Genomic DNA, 18,750 nt, shown 5'->3' with positions numbered 1-18,750 from the left:
CCTCTGTCTTTGACCTTCCCTCTCTGTGTCTCTCTCAAAAATGAATGAACATTAAAGATGTTTTTTTAAGTGTTGTCAAGGTATTAATGCTCTCATGAACAAGTAAGTTGAATTCCAAATAGTATATGATGCACAACACTAAAAAGCAGCACAGCATGGAGGAGCTCGGCTGCTTCCGGAGGGGTTGTGGAGGCTCCGCAGAGTGACAGGGCTAACTCTGGGCTTTAGAAAGTGGTCTGGAGCCTCATAGGAAGGGAAGTCACAGCAGGAGACAGAGACCAACCAGTTAAGCTCCTAGATCAGACTGGATCTGGTCACTCCAGGGCTCAATGTGATGAGACCCTTCTTTACATTATTAGGACTTCTGGAATTATAGAGAGGCCTAATTGAGAAACAGCAAAGAAGTATCCATGGGTGTGGGTTTCTTCCAGCTTTAGCAAATGGACTATTACATTTAAAATACCACAAATGATGAGCTGGACTTTCTTCCTAGGGCAGATGAGTGTTGATTTCAATTACGTCTTTTTATCCCAGCTTTGTCACAGCTCGCTAGCTTCTCCCTTCGTGCCTGGTATATGCCACTGTTAGGATCTATTGATATACACAAAAGAGTAGAAAATAGAAAAGCATTATACAAAGCAAACAAAAAAGTTTTTAAATGCTAACTGCATAAATTATCTGGGTGCTTTCATGAATTCCCAGCCTCATTTCGGAGTGGGAGATGTGGCCCTGAGAATGTTGACGGATTTTGCCATAGTTCCCAATTTTCCCTTTCACAGCAAGGAAATGAGGTATATGATGCTAATTCTGCTGTAGGTTCATGTCCTATACTCTACCCGTTTTAAAGCATTCTATTAAGTGTATGGAATTAGAAGTTGTCTTTCCCTTTTTCCCTTAGAGATGCTCTTGATTTGGTACACAAAAAGGTCCGTTCAGCAGCCTGCCTTTGGCCCCTGCTGCAATACCGGATTATAGGCATCTTACCCTCCCTCGAGATACTTCACAGGCTGAGATGCTCCATTCTAATCTCTCCTGCAGTTGAATCAAGAAAGTTAGCCCTCAACAGTAGGCGTTGTCCAAAAGAATGCTTAGGAAGTTATTTGAATTATTGAATTAGCATAATTGAATTATTGAATTAGCATAAGCTAATTACTAGTTTACCTTAAAAAAAAATCAGTGCACCGCAGGGGCATTTTCCCAGGTAATGGGGGTGTTTCAGCTTTTCTCAAGCACTCTGTAGTTGTGTGTGTTCTTCACCATCACAGCTATGGCTCGTGGTTAAGAAATCTCACCTTCTTGGGACTCCTGGGTGGCTCAGTTGGTTAAGTGTATGACTCTTGATTTCTGCTCAGGTCCTGGTCCCAGGGTTGTGGGATCGAGCACCATGCTGGGCTGCATGCTGACAGTGTGGAGCTTGTGTGGGACTCTCCCCCTCTGTCTGCCCCTCCCCTGCTCGCTCGTTCGCTCTCGCTCGCTTGCGCTCTTCCTGTCTCTCTCTCAGAACAAATAAAAAAATACTGCTTTTTTAATACTGGCCCACAACATTTGGTCATTGAGAAATGCTTACCGAATGAATAAAGAAAAGGTTGATTTACTAACACTAAATTAAGGAACAATGTGAGGGCCATTTTCTTGGGCCTAGAAGTTTCTATGCATATTCCTGCCTCTGGATAACATTGATTATCCCTTTTGATATAGTACAAATACTCCTTAGAACACCCGACTCCTTGGTCACTCATTTCCAGGCAGGGTTTCAAGGAGCCCTCCGCAGGTTCCAGAAAAAGCTCTCTGCTAATAATACTGATTTCAGTGTTATAAGTTGTATACCTTTAATATACATAAGTAACCCAGGAGTCTTTGCCATGTGCACACAGACATTCTGGCACATGCAGTCATCCATGGTCTTGTGTAAGCATCCTTTTTTTCTTACTTCCTGTGCTTATTTGAAATCATTTAGTCCCCTTCATTCCCATGAACCATCAGAAAACATGAAGGTCAGAAGGCCACAACATCCTCTGTCTCTCTTCCAGACCATCTGGTCCCAAAAAATATAGTGCAAAGCTCGAAAATCTTTATATTTTTATGGGAAAACATAATGTCTCTTCATCCCATTTTGTCATTGTTACTTTCCCAGTAGGTGACTCATTTCTACATCTCATGGATTCAAGTTCTTTCCCGCCTTTTCACAGGATACAAAATAACTTGATGGCCTCAATAGTGGGGGGGGAGGGGGAGTGAATCTAGTCCTGTTGTTACATGTGTAATGAATGAATGGATAGAGGGATGAATTAATTAATTAATTAATTTTATTTTAGAGCACAAGTTAGGAAGAGGGGTGAGGGAGAAAGAATCTTTTAAGCAGGTTCCATGCTGGCAGCACTGAGCCCCATGTGGGGCGCAGTCCCACAACCCTGGGATCATGACCTGAGCTGAAACCAAGAGTCAGGTCCACAACCAGATGAGCCACTCAGGTACCCGCACTTATTATTTTCTTATGGACACTTAACTATAACACAAAATTTGCCATTTAACTGCCTTTAAGTGTGTGGTATCAAGTAGATTATACAGCCATCACTGCCCTCCATCTCTAGGACTTTTTCATCTTCCCCAATTGAAACTCTGAACCCGCTAAACCCTACTTCCCATCCCCCCTACCCCACCTCCCATTTGTTTTCTTTTTAATACCTAGGGAAAGCAAGGAAATGCGAGCACACCAGGCTAAGATTTCTATGGAAAATAGCAAAGCCATCAGCCAAGATAAATCTATCAAGAATAAAGCAGAACGGGAAAGGTAAGTCTGAGAACACTCACTGTGGGCATGTAGCATTGACTGGAAGGCATTAACTCAGTAATGTTTATGTGTGTACACACACACACACACACACATACATTTGAAATACAAAATCCTTGTGAGTTTTGACTAAGGATTCGGCTATTATAACTGCTATGAAGATTTATTGTTGCTGTATGATTGCTTACTACCACCAGTAAAACAATTGATTGAATTTACATTCAGTATATATGTGCCCATGTACAAACAAAATTGTATTAAATATGGCAAAATATTCTTCCCACATTTGATTGGATCATCCCAAAGCATCTCCCTGCCCATTCTGGCTGGGATGGTTCTGAATAGCAGGTATAGGAGGAAGATCATCTTCCTTTGATTTGCCTTGTGCTGTCCTTGATATCAGGGATTACCTCAAAAGTCCCTACTCAGTTTTTCTGGTTTGACCTTATATTGGTGGGGTTTTTAGGAAATCGAGACCAAGACAAGAATGGAGGTGCATGTGGTTTACTGAGAAAGGACCTTCAGAGAAGAGGAGTAGGGGGAGCAGGAAGGGTCAAAGGCAGGGACCAAGCAAGGGTATGTTGGTCTCAGCTACAGTCCCTCCCCTGATCCCTTGGGATCAGCCCGATCCCAAGCCCTGTAGTGTGAGCTGCACTACACATCTCTTTAAACCGAGGGGGTCTGGCTTTTCTACTTCTGTGTTAGTCATTCATTGGCCACCTGGAGCTGGGGGAAGGTTTATGTGACCTCCATAGAAGGCCCCATGCAAGCCCTTTAGGCAAAGGGAGTTAGGGGATTTGAGAAGACATCAGTAGTCATGTTACCCAAGACAGCGACTTAATAACACTTGATTCCCAGTGATCCCAAAGTACAGAGCAAAGTGAAGATTAGCTCTTTGGACTGAGACATGAGCATGTTTAGGGCTTCAAGTCACTTAGCTTTCCTTAGCTGAGTTGGGAAACTTTGCACCTGCAGTGGGAAGCACCCATGTTTCACGGTCTCCCTGTCTACATGGGCTTTTGTAGATACCGCCTATTTCCTCTTTGTTTTGAACAGGGCAAGAACTACTGTCCAACTACATCTATTTCATTGATTTTTTAAAACCCATCTCCATTATTAATAATGATGTTAAACTTGAAATACAGTAAACTATAAAGTATAATGCCATCCTGTGCATTTTCATGGTGAAGTTTTGTGGAATTAAGTACAGTTGAGAATGGGTCATCAATAGGATATGAAATTCCACAGTAATTTGACATGAAAATGAATTGGCTTTTAAAAATGTTGGCCCGAGAAATTTCCCAGTCAACATGGAGCATCTAGGGCAATTATTACTCACTTTAATCAATACTTATTTACAATATACTATATTGGTTCTAGTTTATTTATTCTCAGGAGTTTTTAAGAGCCTTATATACATGGAAATGACACTGCTTTAGCTCAAAAACATAAAATATTCCAGCCATGATAAAAACCTCACCGATTTGAATTATTTTAAACTGTCCAAAGTGAAATATAGAATTCAGTAGGCCAAATTGTGCTATTTACTAAACAACTCTTTTTAAATTTTTTAAAGTATGTTACAAAATGGACTTCAGCCCACTTTCAGTTTTTAATTTTTTACTTTGATGTAACATATTTATTATAACTGTCTCCAGTGATAAGTGGTTCTAAAACACCTACAAATGGTGGTTTTTAGAATAATTTCTAAGTACCAAATGGTTGCTTCCTAAACACATTGTGTGTCTACTTTAACAACAAACTTAGAAGTGAAATTAAAAATTTATAATCAGATAGCTAAGAAAGACATATAGAAACTTAAAAACACTATTCCTGAGTTGAAGACATTTCAAGAGCAATTATGCAATATTTATAACTGAATGACCATATAAGTTAATGTACAGAAGGTAGCTAAACCATATAGCAAAAGAAACAACCAAGAGGAAACCTATGGAATGGGAAAAAATATTGATAAACCACATTATCAGGGATCAATATCTAAATATATATAAGGAACTCCTACAACTCACAGCAAAACAATATGACTTTAAAATGGCAGAGGACCTGAATAGACATTTTCCCAAAGAAAACATACAAATGGCCAACAGGTACGTGAAAAGTGGTCAAAATCACTAATCATCGGGGAGATGCAAATCAAACCTACAGTGAAATAAAACCTCATACCTGTTAGTATGTCTATTTATCAAAAAGATGAGAAAACAATGGTTGGTGATGATGTAGAGAAAAGAGAACCTTTCTGCTTTGGTGGCACCATGTAAATTGGTGCAACCACTATTTAAAAAACAATATGGACGCTCCTTAAAAATAGAAATATGGTCTTACAACCCTACTTCTTGGTATGTATCAGAAGGAAATGAAGTCACTGTATCAAAGAGATATAGTACTTCTGTGTTCATTGCAGCATTATTCAGATAGCCAAGACATGGAAAGAACCTAAGTGCCCATCAATGGATGAATGGATAAAGAAAATAAGATTTTCCGGCCACATGCACACATGTGCACATGCACACACAGGAGTGTCATTGAGCCATTTAAAAAAGAAGGAAATCTTGGCATTTGTGACAACATGGATGGATCTTGAGGGCCTAATGCTAAGTGAAATAAGTCAGAGAAAGACAAATACTGTATTGATTTTACTTCTGTATGGAATCTAAAAAAAACTAAGCTCATAGAAGCAGAGTAAAATGTTGGTTTACAGGAGTTAATAAGCTGGAAAAATAGGAAAATGTTGGTTATAAGGTGCAAGCTTTTGGTTATAAGAGGAGTAAGTTCTGGGGATCTAATATCCAGCATGATGACTATAGTTATAGTACTAGATTATATACTTGAAAGTTGCTATCTTGTTTTCACCTTAAAAAGAGAAGGTATCTTGGGGCATCTGGGTGGCTCAGGTCATGATCTCATAGTTCGTGGGGTCCAGCCCCACCTCAGGCTCTGTTCTGAGAGCTCAGAGCCTGGAGCCTGCTTCAGATTCTGTGTCTCCCTCTCTCTCTGCTCCTCCCCTGTTTGTACTCTGTATCTCTCTCTCTCAAATAAACATTAAGCTACCTTCTTTTTTTAAGTTTTTAAAGTGATATTTAGAGTGAAAATTATAGCCTAGCTATGTATACTTTTTTAAATAAGTGCAAACTAATGGGTTACACTCTCGAGAGTATAAAATTAGAAATACCCAAATTAGAGTAATAAAATTAGAATAAACCCAGAGATCACAGATGAGGAGAAATACAGTATCAAAGTAGAAAACAAAAAGCAATAGAGACGGTCAGCAAAAACAATGGCTTATTTTTTGGAAAAACAAAAACAAAAAACCCCATGACGTCAGTGAACCTCTAGCAAGACTGGGCAAGAAGAAAAAAGAGCACAAATTAGTGATCTTAGGTCTAAAAAGGAGACATCACTGCAGAAATAATAAATACTTTTGAAAATGAAGACTACTATAAAGAATACTACCTGTGAGTTTGAAAACTTGAATAGACAATTGCCCAGAAAAATATATGTGTCCAAAATTGACTGAAAAAGAACAAGATAACTGCAGTAGACCTCTAGCTATTAGAGAAATTCACTCAGAGGTCTATTCCATCATGAAAAGCACTCCAGCCTCCCTGGTAATGATGCCATTTCACAAAACCAATTGACACCAAAGTAAAAGCACCAAGAGCAGGCAATGACATGCAGAGAAGTAGCATTCGGACACTGGTTGTGAGTGCAAATAGGACAGGTGCTTTGGGTAAATGTGAAGCCGTTCATTCCCTACCAATCTGCAAATCTAGTTATATACCCTAGAGAAAGCCTTGGTCATATGCACAAGAAGATATGCCCTATGCTTATTTAATCAACAATCCCTGTGAACCAGATCATCGTGGCATTTTTTGGAAATAGCCATTTGTCATTGACGGCCAACTGGAAATATTGTCATCTCTTCATAAATAGAAAAATTCATACAGCAGATGAAAATAATGGAATGCTTTGAAACACAGCCGTATCTCTAAATTCTAAGCTAAGTAATAAGTTACACGAAGAAACCATGTATGTTTACCATTTCGGTAAATTTGGAAAACACAAAACAATAAAGACCAGCAGCCTCACTTGGGAGCTTGTTAGAAATGCAGAGTCTCCGGCCCCACCCCAAACCCACTGAATCAGACCCCTTGGGGGCAGGCCTAGCAGTCTGTGTTTTTTACAATATCTCCCTTTGGTTTGTAGGCATATGAAAATTTGAGAGGCACTTGCATCTGTTACAAATGGACACATCCATATGGAATAAAAATATTAAAACATGGACAGGAAGGTCCACACCAAATTCAAAACAGTGGCTATGGGGGCACCTGGGTGGCTCAGTCAGTTAAGCGTCTGAATTCAGCTCAGGTCATGATCTCACAGTTTGTGGTTTTGAGCCCTGCATTGGGCTCTGTGCTGACAGCTAGCTCAGAGCCTGGGGCCTGCTTCGGATTCTGTGTCTCCCTCTCCCTCTGTCCCTGCCCTGTTGACGCTCTGTCTCTCAAAAATAAAGAAATGCAAAAAAAAAAAAAATGTTTTTTTTAAACAGTGGCTAGGTCTGGAGAGAAAGAAAAGAGGAAAATGGAGTCAGGAAAAATACAAAAGGGGCTTTAATGTTATCTCTAACACTTTGTTTCCTTTAAAAATATAAGACACATATGGCAAGACATTAATATTGACTAATCTGACTGATGGATACAAAGATGTTTGCATTTTCCTCTGTACAGTATAGGTTTCAAAATTCCACAAAAAATTAGAAAAAGTGATAATTCCATCCAGATAATTAAATGGAATATAACTTTAATATTATGTTAATTCTATTCAATGTCATCTGCCAACTGATATTTGTACTTATTACTTTTAGGAGAGTCAGGGAGTTAAATAGCAGCAACACCAAAAAGTTTCTGGAAGAAAGAAAGAGAGTAAGTATTTTATAATTTTCTTAGCACTATAAACAATAACTCATGCTTAGATATCAGACTTACGGCTAATTTGCTTAATTTGACTTTTTTTCTGTGCATTAAACATTCTAGCCTCTCTTGTCTGCTCCCTGAGAACTAAATAATCCATCACTAAAATCTTTAAGGTATTAATTTGGCACCATTTTTATGGAAAAGGGAGCCAAGTTTTAATTGCACATAAGTACAATTAAAATTTCTGCTATTATTTTAGCAGAAAGATCTTCCCAGTAATAATTGGGGGCTTATACTTTTCCAGTTTTCAAACTGCTTTCCATGATTTTTTAAGTAATTATCTTACTGCATTAAATTGTAAACTTTAACAATTATGCCTCATCCATAAGTTTTCAGATTACAACCCAAAGTTTATCCGATTTTTTTTTTTTTTTGCAGCTCGCCATGAAACAGTCCAAAGAAATGGATCAGTTGAAAAAAGTACAGCTTGAACACCTAGAGTTCCTTGAGAAACAGAATGAGCAGGTACTTTACCAAGGGGCATAACAAGGCATAGCCAGCCAGCCAGGTTTGGGAGGCGGATGCCACACCTGCAGAGGGGGACCCTTATGCTAAAGCCAGAAGCCTGAGTAGCAGCATGGAAGGGTGGCTAGAAAAAAATGTGGTCCCTTTTACTGTATTTTTCCCATTGCGTGAAACAAGAACAGAAAGTACTCTTTTTTGAAGTGGGAGGCGAGTGTAGCCGTGAGGGGGAAAAACATGAAGTCGTCATTGGAATCGATTGTGATGATTCTAATAGTGCTGTCCCTGAGAGGAGAAAACGGGTTATAAATTGTCTCTGTTTTCGTTTAGAGCTCTTTAATTTGAAACCTAGGCACAGCGATAGAATATTTAAAAGCAAATGAGAGAAAGCACCCTATTTTCAAACCTCAATCTTAAAATGAAGTCATAAAACCATCTTAGGGCTTACGAGCAGGACCCAAGAAAAGGAACTGCCCAAAACTCTACAGGCCACTTAATGTGAGTGGATACTGTATTCTTGGTGGGTTTTTTTTCCCTCCAGAAAGGCAGATAGTTACCCAAACCCTACTCTTTAGTTAGCCATCAGGCATATGCCAACACCAAGCTATACATGTGTTTGCCTGAAGAATCGTACAGGTGGGGTCCTTCCCAGATTGGCTACAGTCCATTGGCCATCCAGTCTCATTTCAATATGATGGCAGTGCCTCCAGCCTATAATGCAAAATGACCCTCCATGGCAGTTTAAGTTTGAGTCTTAGTTCCAATTTCCATTTTCAGGTATGCTAGTCTGGAAGTTTTTGTATCTAAATAATTTACTTCTATCTAGAAACTGTCAAGAGGTTCTGCTGAAACATGTATTTCATTGTTCTTTCCTATTTCCTCATCTACAAAGCAATCCTCTTTTAAGATCTATTTCGCAGAGCAAATGGCTCTTGTTGGAAAGCACTTCCATGGGAATTACACTAAAATGTATCTTTGAGAAAGTAAAACCAAACCATTAAATCTTCTCTTTTTGTATTGCAGTTGGGTAACAAATAAATCCAACTTCTGGTTTCAGATTTGTTACTTTTTGGTGGACAGAAGTTTTATTCATCAACATACTTCTGAGTTATGTTTCACATTTCCTTTTCAGCTAAATGCTTCTATTCATGAGCAGTCCACAGATCCTCAAGGGGGACAATAAATGTTTTATTGTCCTGTGGGTCCAATTCATTTGACCATCTCATAGATACATCACGTTGTGGCACAAGTTACCTAGTTTATGTTGTTGCTCTTAACACACTTCTCAGGAAGTGTTCCCATGGGCAAAATGCCACCATCTCCAAAATGTTAGAATCCACTTCTGTGATTCAGGGCTGGGTGGGGATAAGGATGCCTCTCAGAAGAAGGCACAATGAAGGTAAGGCAGTTAACTGAATTAAGAAACTCCTTGGAAATCACTGTGTTGCTTAGCAACAAGGTTGACTAAAGAATGTAAATGTGCTAAAAATTACTCATTACTACAATAGTGGTGAATATCAGAGCTAGAGAATACACTTACCTAGTGTTTTTTTTTTAATTTCAGAGCCTAAGTACATAATAGAAAAATCACTTGGAACTTTTATCCTAATACATGGGTAATTCAAACCACCCCAGAGTTCTTGCTTTAAAATATAATGGATTAGTGATAGATAACTGGCTTCACTGAACATATTGAGAGGATAGTGGCTTTTCAGTCCAAAAATTGATACAATGCATTTCAATATGATACTTGGAGTCACAGAAGCTTAGGAGAGCACTGAATGTGAGAAAGCTCGAGATTTGATGAAGATTTCATGTGATTCTATAGGAAATTCACAGTATCATATTGATGCTTCTGACAGAAGTAGAATTTGGACTTGAATCTCTGTGTCAAGTTTTGCTTTACCGAAATGTGGCCTATTCAATCACAAATCCAGTCCCAAATCTTTCTAGTGTGGCTTTGTGTTGTTTGGAACTTAACACCAGCAGAGAGCCCTCAGTTATTCTGTGTATTGTAACACTGTCCCAGGCTTAGTGCAAAGATACAGTGACTCCGTTTCTTTCCTCATAATAGGCACGTTCTGGAACAGGTAGGAGAGCTCCCTTCATAACCAATTAAACATTTCATTGGCAGAAAAGCTTCCTATTTCCAGACAATCCTAAGGTTCTAGAACAGTCTCCCAAACCCTTGTTAAACCCAAAGATAAAGTAATTTTAAACTTCATCCATAATATCTCCCTTTAAGGCTTCTTAACTGTTTCCTTGTGTCCCAACTCTCAGAGGCTCACCCCATCCCCACAAAGCAGAGCATGAATGGATCTACTTAATTAGCTAGACCACGTTGAGGGCACTGGCAGAAACTACTCAAGTTTTAATATGTTTTGGCCCTGATTCTAGACCCTAACTTCCTGTGTTCTTTTTAAGCCACCTAATGGCCTTGCCTACTTGGTCAGCCAGTTCTGCATTTAAACCTCCAAAGGTCAGGGACTCGTTTTCTACTAAGTTTTCCCATGAACCTCGCAGCCACAGTATCCCATCATCCTCACATGTACCATTCCAAGCATCAACAGCTCCATTACTAACATACCCAACCTTCAAAAATTGATTTTTGTCATCAGTCCTGCCATTTAACAAAGTGAGGGTTCTTGTTAGAGGTGGGCCCCCCACTCACTCCTGAGGAAGAGAAGCACAATCTGGACTCCTAGGCATCAGTTGTTTGTTTTTGGTTTTTTTTTTTTTCTGTTGAGATCAATCTGGGGGGAGTTTGTCACTGATGGGCATATACATGTTTTATTCTTAGCTTTCTGCTTTTCTGTATATGGTTTTACATTCATTTTTCAAAATCACTTCAGTATTCATTTATTTTCTTTGTTTTATATGTATGACTCAATTTTGACATTACTATTTTTGTACAAACAGCTATTGAAATCCTGCCATGCAGTGTCCCAAACGCAAGGTAGGACTGAAACTCTAATAAGCAAGAAATTGCTTTCCTTCTCAGCTATGCTGCTAGTGTTCTCGGGGTGATCTCCATTTATGATTCACATCTGGTCATAGCTAATTAGTATCTCAGGGGTTTGGATGTAAAAGCTTGATCATATCATGCTTGGACTTCTGATGTAATATTCAAACTGATATGCCCAAAATCTTTAGAGAATGATTTCTGAGAGAGTCTGAACCAACATTTCCTACTGCAGACCTAGGAAACTCAAGTCATGCTAATAATGATATATGCAGGCATCAAGAACAGTGATATACGGCTGTCACTCAAACTGACCACAGCTAACACTGGGGTCACAAGGTCATATTAATGTGGCTGCAGTTAGTTTTTAAAGCACCCTACTAGAAAGTTCATTGGTGCTTTTTTAATGACAGAGTTACGGTCTGCATGCAGAAACATTATAGCGTGATATGACCCTTGTCATGTTTCTGCTAGATCTAGTCTGCCAAATACCCTAATCACCTCTCATAAGTAAGGTGACCATAAAATTTATTCTCTGAACCAGGATTGTTTTGAGAGGGAAAGAGGGTGATGTTCAGAATGTCCAGAACTACAGCCATAAACTGGAACTGTTCAAATGGGAATCCATGGTCACCCTGCTTCTTTGAGAACTTAGTTCTGAAAATGGTCCTTTATTGTCATAGGATTCTTCTATGACCATGTTCAGTAATGCGTTTAAATGCTAAATGGGGAGAGGCACAGGGAATCTTTTGTTACAATTTATTGAACATAAAAGTATTTAATTTCTAGTGCTGATAATGTTTCACTGTCCTCTCTTATGAATACCGTTTGTGTCATGGTTTCATGTTTGTATATTTTTATCCATTTCTTCATTTCTCTATTAGAGTCTTAGTATACTTCAGGCATAGAAGAATATCTAGGTAGAGGGAACCGTCCATCTCCTATTTGAGCAGAAAGACAAAATTCTTTGGTTCTGTGATATCCATCTTTGCCAAAAGGAAACTTAAGGCCACAATATAAAAACAATAAGAAAACTACTGTAGGGACTGTGGGTCATACTAGTGTTGGAACAGGGCCTCTTTGGGGCCTCTAGATGCTCATAAGACGATCTTCAGATTTGCCCAACCCCTGCTTTTGACCTTCCGTTTAGTTGGAATACTTAGACATGAGTAGTAACACAAAGCACTCCATCAGGGCACTTCAGAGTCTTCCTCTGAGTTATGTCTTTACCATGTTTCTATTCTGAAATGTCCATTATTTCAAAGTGGCCTGCCACACAAAGAGGAAAGGGATGCTTTCATGTTCCCTGAAAAATTACATGTGTTGGGTTAGGCACAAGCATCCAGGAACCAGTTGGAAAGTAAATGTTGAAATAAGCCAATTTATTTTCCCTATACTGCCAAGCACTTATTTGTCACCAAAATCTGCCCCCATCTGACTCCTTTGTCCCTCCAAAAACACCTAGTTGTCTTACTGACAGTCCGAATTTAGGAGACCAAGTTCACTATGGCTTACTTCTTGGGGGAGCCCATAAAAAACCTACCTCAAAGTGAGAGCCCATAGGGATAATTTTTGGACAGTAGGATTCCAAGAACCCTGACATTCCTGGGATGTCGTATTTGCAAGGTACTCCAGCCAAATCGATGTGATATGCTCCCACCTAAACTTCTCCATCAGATTCTTAGGGAATTTTAAATTTCAGCCTATTTGGAGAAAGTATTGTACATGAGCAACCCCTATTCTACAAGTTCAAGTTATACACAGCCAAGGCAATATGTGCATCTGTAGAAACTAAATCAAACGGTTTGGCGTGACGTAGTTATTGAGGGACTGGCTTAGCCTCTTTTCAAATGGCTTTCCTGTCACTATGGAGAACTAGCTCTCTACAAGCTTTAATGTGCATCAAAATGTCTCAGGGATCTTGTCCAAATGTACATTCTGATCTAGTAGGTCTGGGATGGAGTCCAAGGTTGTGCATTTCTCACAAGGTCCTGGTCTATGGACCTCACTTTGAGTAGCAAGGATATAGTGACAGCATGAGATTTATGGGAGAAGAGAGGCCGGGGCAGCTACATGCCTTCAAGAGAGGATTTCAGCATGTAAGGCCATGTTTCTGATGTTACAGGCGAAGGAGATGCAGCAGATGGTGAAGTTGGAAGCCGAGATGGACCGCAGACCAGCAACAGTAGTGTGAAACTCCAAAATGCAAATTGAAGCTGCAAACCCATACAGTATCAAAAGATCACTCCCAAACTTCCCAACACCGAGTTCACGCGAGAGGGCTGTTGTCTTTTGGGTTTCCTTTATGTACAGCCAAGATGTTCCCTAAACTACCGAGACTTACGTATTTCTATTTATTTTGAGTTCTTGGATTTCCTTGGCCAACCAAAAGTAGCTCCAAACCCACCCAAATTACTAGTCTAGTAAGGCAGAGTTTAACCCTTGATATTACAACTTAAACATGTTTGGTATACAAAACCATCACAAGTGAATGAGCTTGGTGTTAACAAGTCTGCTCTGTGATGCATTAGGACATGTTTGAGCTGCAGCAAACATAGTGCATTAGCGATTGAATAGCAAGTGCATGCACTGGGGGTGGGGGGAACTCTGTCTACAAATCCATCAGCAGAAGTGGCAGTCTGCTAGACAAGTAATTCTGCAGAATTTTTCTACATCTAAGTTACCTCATCAGTAAGTGCCATGTCTCTGCCATGCCATAAGAAGTTAAGTTCCTGTAAACGTGTGGAAATTACTAGAATAAAAAAAAAAGAACAGTGTACCTGTGCCAAAACTCATCAGTGCTCAAGGGAGAACTGTTAGGCACACGTTAAGAAAGTTTACACCTGATACCGCTTTATAGGAATTGCTTCTGCCAATTCCAGACATAACACACTATTATACCATAAAGATCGTGAAGTGGTTATTGGCAAATGTTTGTAAATGTGACCATGTATAAAATATTTATGCTCCTAAATCACACTGTTATAGAGCAAAATCATCTAAGTATTGCCACATGACGAGATTAGTAAACAGGAATCCCAGAAAACTATGTTTGCATGATACACAAGCACCAGGTAAGACTAATCCGTACTGATACAGTTAACCTACCGCCAAATAAATACCGGTTAAATAAACGTATGGCACAGAATAGAATTTGACTATGAAGACTTTTAGCATAATGAAAAAGTCTATATATATGTGTATATGAATTATGTGGGCATTCTTGATACTTCAAGTTCTAGTTTCAAAAAAATACATAACTAATTTAATTTTACACAAAAATATTTATGCAGATTTTCAGAATTTCATATCAGGAAATAACATTTTTACGTCTGTTAAATATCGAAACAATTTGCTACAGTGTTAAATCTGCATGGTCTTTAAGCCTGCCATAGTTGTGTTGCAGACAGTGCATGGAAAAGTGTTCGGCGGGGAATCGAGCCATGCCGCCCAAGCCAGGAGGAGCGCACGGAAACTTGGTAGTCTAGAAGTAATCAGATTACTGATTTTAGGACACAAAACACCAACTGAATTGTTGTATATGCTTGTACAAATTGATTCTGTGTGTTCCCCTGAACAAAGCAGACAAAATGATGTTACCATCAATATTGAAATTAAACTTCCAACTTCTCTAATAAAAAACGAAAACACATTTAACATCCATCGGAGTATCTACTTTCAGCAGACTTTTTGCCCTTTACATAAATGAGCCCTTCGTTATTTCCAAAGGAGGCTTGTGCATGTCCCCGCCCCCTTTCCCCTCCAAATGTGAGGTAGTTGATGTACTTTTTTCTCCTATGTATCATTTGAACTGGTTTCTGTGAAATTTCTCTGGCTCCCTATTTGCTGATCTGGAAGACAATGGGGTTAGACCATATATCTTTCAGCACTAACATCCCATGGAAAAATATTAATATAGCACTTCATTGGGATGGCCAGTTCTCAAGAATTCCAAATGGCCCCTCATCCAATCAAAGGACTTTTTTTTTAATTTTCAAAAGAGAACAAGCAAATGCAAACAAGGGAGACAGAGGATCCAAGCAGGCTCCATGCTGTCAGCACAGAGCCTGATGCAGGGCTTGAACTCATGAACCATGAGATCATTACTTGAGCGAAATTGGATGTTTAACTGACTGAGCCACCCAGGCATTCGCTTCCCCACCCCCAATCAAAGGACTTCTAACAAGGGCTCAGCACACCATTCTGTGGCACCTGAGTGAATTCAGCAGTTGCTTCTCTTTCCTTGTTTCTGCATGGCACTCCCAGTTTTCCCATTTGTCAGATCTTTTCTTTGCCTTTTCATTCTTTTACACTGCCATAAATATTTCCATTTTTCAGTGGTCTATCCAGAGCTACATTTTTGTTTAGCCCAGACTGCTTCACAAATTTGAGACATTTTGCCCCCACCCCAGAGGAGACCCCCTTGTAGGATTAAGATGTACAACAAAACAATGTTTTACTTTCAATTAGAAGTTCAGATTGCTCTCATTCCACATTCTCGCTTCTGAAGGAAAAAATATCTTGCCAATTAAAGTAACTCCGTCTTTTCCAGCTTAAAAAAAAACCAAGTTATTTCAGAGGCATACTCAGTTATTTCCAGGTCAAACCCCCCGTTAGAGTCCCAGCCCCATGCAGGTCTCTCTTTCTCCCACATGGCAGGGGGGAGGAGCATTTGGTCTCCTAAGTGCCCTGTGCTATAGCGCTTCCATCCTGTGGTTCAAGGTCTCAGGTGTTCACCCCGGACTTTTTATATTAGCGTTCTGGGATGTATAGGAACTTCTGGCTTTTGTGAGCTGTGGGAGAGCCAGGGGTGCTAACACCAGCCCATTCATTTAAATACCTGCTTTGCCCACTTGTCAGCTACTAGTGCCATGTTCTGGTGTCGTGATATTTCTCCAGGAGGCTTGCAGTTTGTCAGAGCAATGCCCCAAGAAGCAAGAGGCAATCCTGCTTTATATTGGGCCCCAAACCTATCTGGGTTTCTACTACATCTTGATTCTTCAACCCAGCATGACATTCTGTTTAAATATGAGAGTTAGGACCCTTGAGTCCATTCTCTCCTCAGCCCAGAAAAGATATAGAATTGCCTATACTTGACTGGAATGTCCATAACAAGACTATTCCTACTTCCTCAGCAGATTATTCTTCCCTTTTTGTGGGGATAAAAGGCTTCATGGAAGAAAACAAAACAGATTGCCAAAATAAAGAGATTCATTGGGAAGTATTATAGTTCATCAACTCTAAGATACCATTGATTATAACATGCACCATTATTCTCTACACCACAAAGAATCAAAGCATGCTGCCAACTAAACAGGGACACATCATCCTGTGATTGTAAGACATCTCAATTTCAGAGATGTTAAAAATATGAAAATATGTGTATCTTGGGATCCATGAAATAGTATTTCAAAAATATTGTACAAGCTAATCAAATCCCAAGACAAGGGGCTGGGGGTGGGGGGAGGTACGGTAAGGGAAAGCAAGTATTAAATTTAGGATACAAAAGGAACATTGTATCAGGAAACCTAAACTAAAAGACACTTCTTTAATTGGAATTGTAATTTAGTAGTGAGCTTCCTGGAAAGCAATTCAAAAAAGGAAATTGGATCTTCAGGTAGGAGAGGGAAGTAGGAAGATCCAAAGCCTACCTCATCCCATGGATACAACTAGATAACACCCACCTCAGTATGACCAGAAAATGACTCAGAAATTGGCAGAAGAGACTTTACAGCTAAACATAGGGAAGAGACCACATTGAAGAGGCTAGGAAGAGCAGAGATGCAGTCAGGAGCTAAATAGACCTGTGGGACAGTCTGCAGGAGGAGGGATGCCACAGGCCTAGAAAGGGAGGAGAAACGGACCCACTACCAAGCAACCCCAGATACAAGGAGCCCTTACAGAGAAGACAAATCCCCATAGCATTTAACTGTTAAAACCAGAGGGGCCTAATATCATGAGTTCTTATAATCAGTGGGACTTAACTCCTGGAACTCAAAAATCAGAGGGCTCTGCTCTGGGAGAACCAGGAGGGTGAGAGGAAACAATTACTACCATTAAAGGGAGATCACAACAAACAGCCCCGCTGAGATAGATATGACATGGGAGCAGCAATTTGGAAAACAAGTAGGAGATTTGCTTATTAATCTCAGAGCATGTGCTGAAGGCCCAGGGATCTTTAGGAAACTTATCGAGCATAAAAGGAACTGGCAGGTGCCATTTTCCTCCCCGAGCCACTGACAGAAACACAAGGCCACCTGCAAGAATCAGCACAGTGCCGACATTCCCCATCTAGCTTGTTAACAGTGAGCCCCGCCCCCATGGTCTCGAGCAGACATGCCCCCTCCAGCCAGGCCATGGTCCCAGATCTCCCACAGGAGACACCCCACAAAATATCAGAGATGAATAACTCAATAACTGAAAAGAAGAATACACTAGAGGAAATAAAAACATACTAGAAGAATCGATACACAACCTGGAGGATAGAGTGATGGAATGCAGTCGAACAGGAGAGAGAAAATAAATACATAAATAAAAATAGACAAGGGTGCCTTGGTGTCTCAGTTGGTTAAGCATCTGACTTCAGCTTAGGTCATCATCTCGAGGTCCATGAGTTTGAGCCCCATATCAGGCTGCCTTCTGACAGCACAGAGCCTGCTTCAGATCCTCTGTCCCCTCACCTGCCTCCCCCCCCCCCCCCCCCCCCCCCCCCCCCCCCCCCCCCCCCCCCCCCCCCCCCCCCCCCCCCCCCCCCCCCCCCCCGTCCTTCGCTCCCTCCCACCCTCTCTCCCCGACTCTCGCTCTCAAAAATAAACATTAAAAAAACAAAAGACATATGGTGATGGAATGGGTAAAAAAAAAAAGAATTATCTATATGCTGCCTATAAGTGATTCATTTCAGACCTAAAGATACAAAACAAAGACTGAAAGCAAAGGGATGGAAAAGCATTTATCATGCAAATGGAAGTAAAAAGAAACCTGAAGATGCAATACTTAATCAGACAAAATAGACTTTAAACAAAGTCTGTAACAAGAGCTAAAGATGGACACTATAATTCAATAAGAAGAAATAACAATTGTAAATATTTATGCACCCAACATAGAGGCACACACAAATACATAAAAAAGCTAGTAATAAACAAATGAATTAATCAATAGTACTATAATAATAGGGGACTTATATCAATGGATAGATCATCCAAATAATATTCAGATTACTCCATCCTAAAACAGCAGAATATACATTCTTTTCAAGTGCACATGGAATGTTCTTCAGGATAGAACACATATTAGGCCACAAAAATAAGTCTCAACAAATTAAAAACTGAAGTCATATCACATATCTTTTCTGACCACAACACTGTCAAACTAGAAATCAACCACAAGACAATTCTGGAAAGAACACAAATACATGAAGGTTAAATAACATGCAACCAATGAATGAGTCCCCAAGAAATCAATGAATAAATTTAAAAAAATACATTGGGACAAATGAAAATACAACAGTCCAAAATCTTGGGGGTACAGCAAAATTGTTCTAAGTG

At 39.8% G+C, this 18,750-nt stretch overlaps 1 protein-coding gene across 2 annotated transcripts in view; it reads left to right on the top strand.

The window, feature by feature from the left end:
* The window catches only part of PLCB4 (phospholipase C beta 4), a 402,177-nt gene extending 387,308 nt beyond the window's left edge, over positions 1-14,869 (top strand). For both annotated transcript variants that reach the window (XM_029917446.1, XM_029917447.1), the window contains 5 exons: positions 2,690-2,791; positions 7,674-7,731; positions 8,161-8,247; positions 11,164-11,200; positions 13,332-14,869. In XM_029917446.1, coding sequence (XP_029773306.1) covers positions 2,690-2,791; positions 7,674-7,731; positions 8,161-8,247; positions 11,164-11,200; positions 13,332-13,420 — 373 coding nt within the window. In that variant the 3' untranslated portion in view covers positions 13,421-14,869. The remainder of the gene's footprint in view (positions 1-2,689; positions 2,792-7,673; positions 7,732-8,160; positions 8,248-11,163; positions 11,201-13,331) is intronic.
* Positions 14,870-18,750: the final 3,881 nt, after the last annotated feature.

This window comes from Suricata suricatta, chromosome 12, assembly GCF_006229205.1.
Source record: "Suricata suricatta isolate VVHF042 chromosome 12, meerkat_22Aug2017_6uvM2_HiC, whole genome shotgun sequence".
In the NCBI taxonomy this organism is placed as follows: Eukaryota; Metazoa; Chordata; class Mammalia; order Carnivora; family Herpestidae; genus Suricata; species Suricata suricatta.
This window is presented reverse-complemented; position numbering and strand designations above follow the sequence as displayed.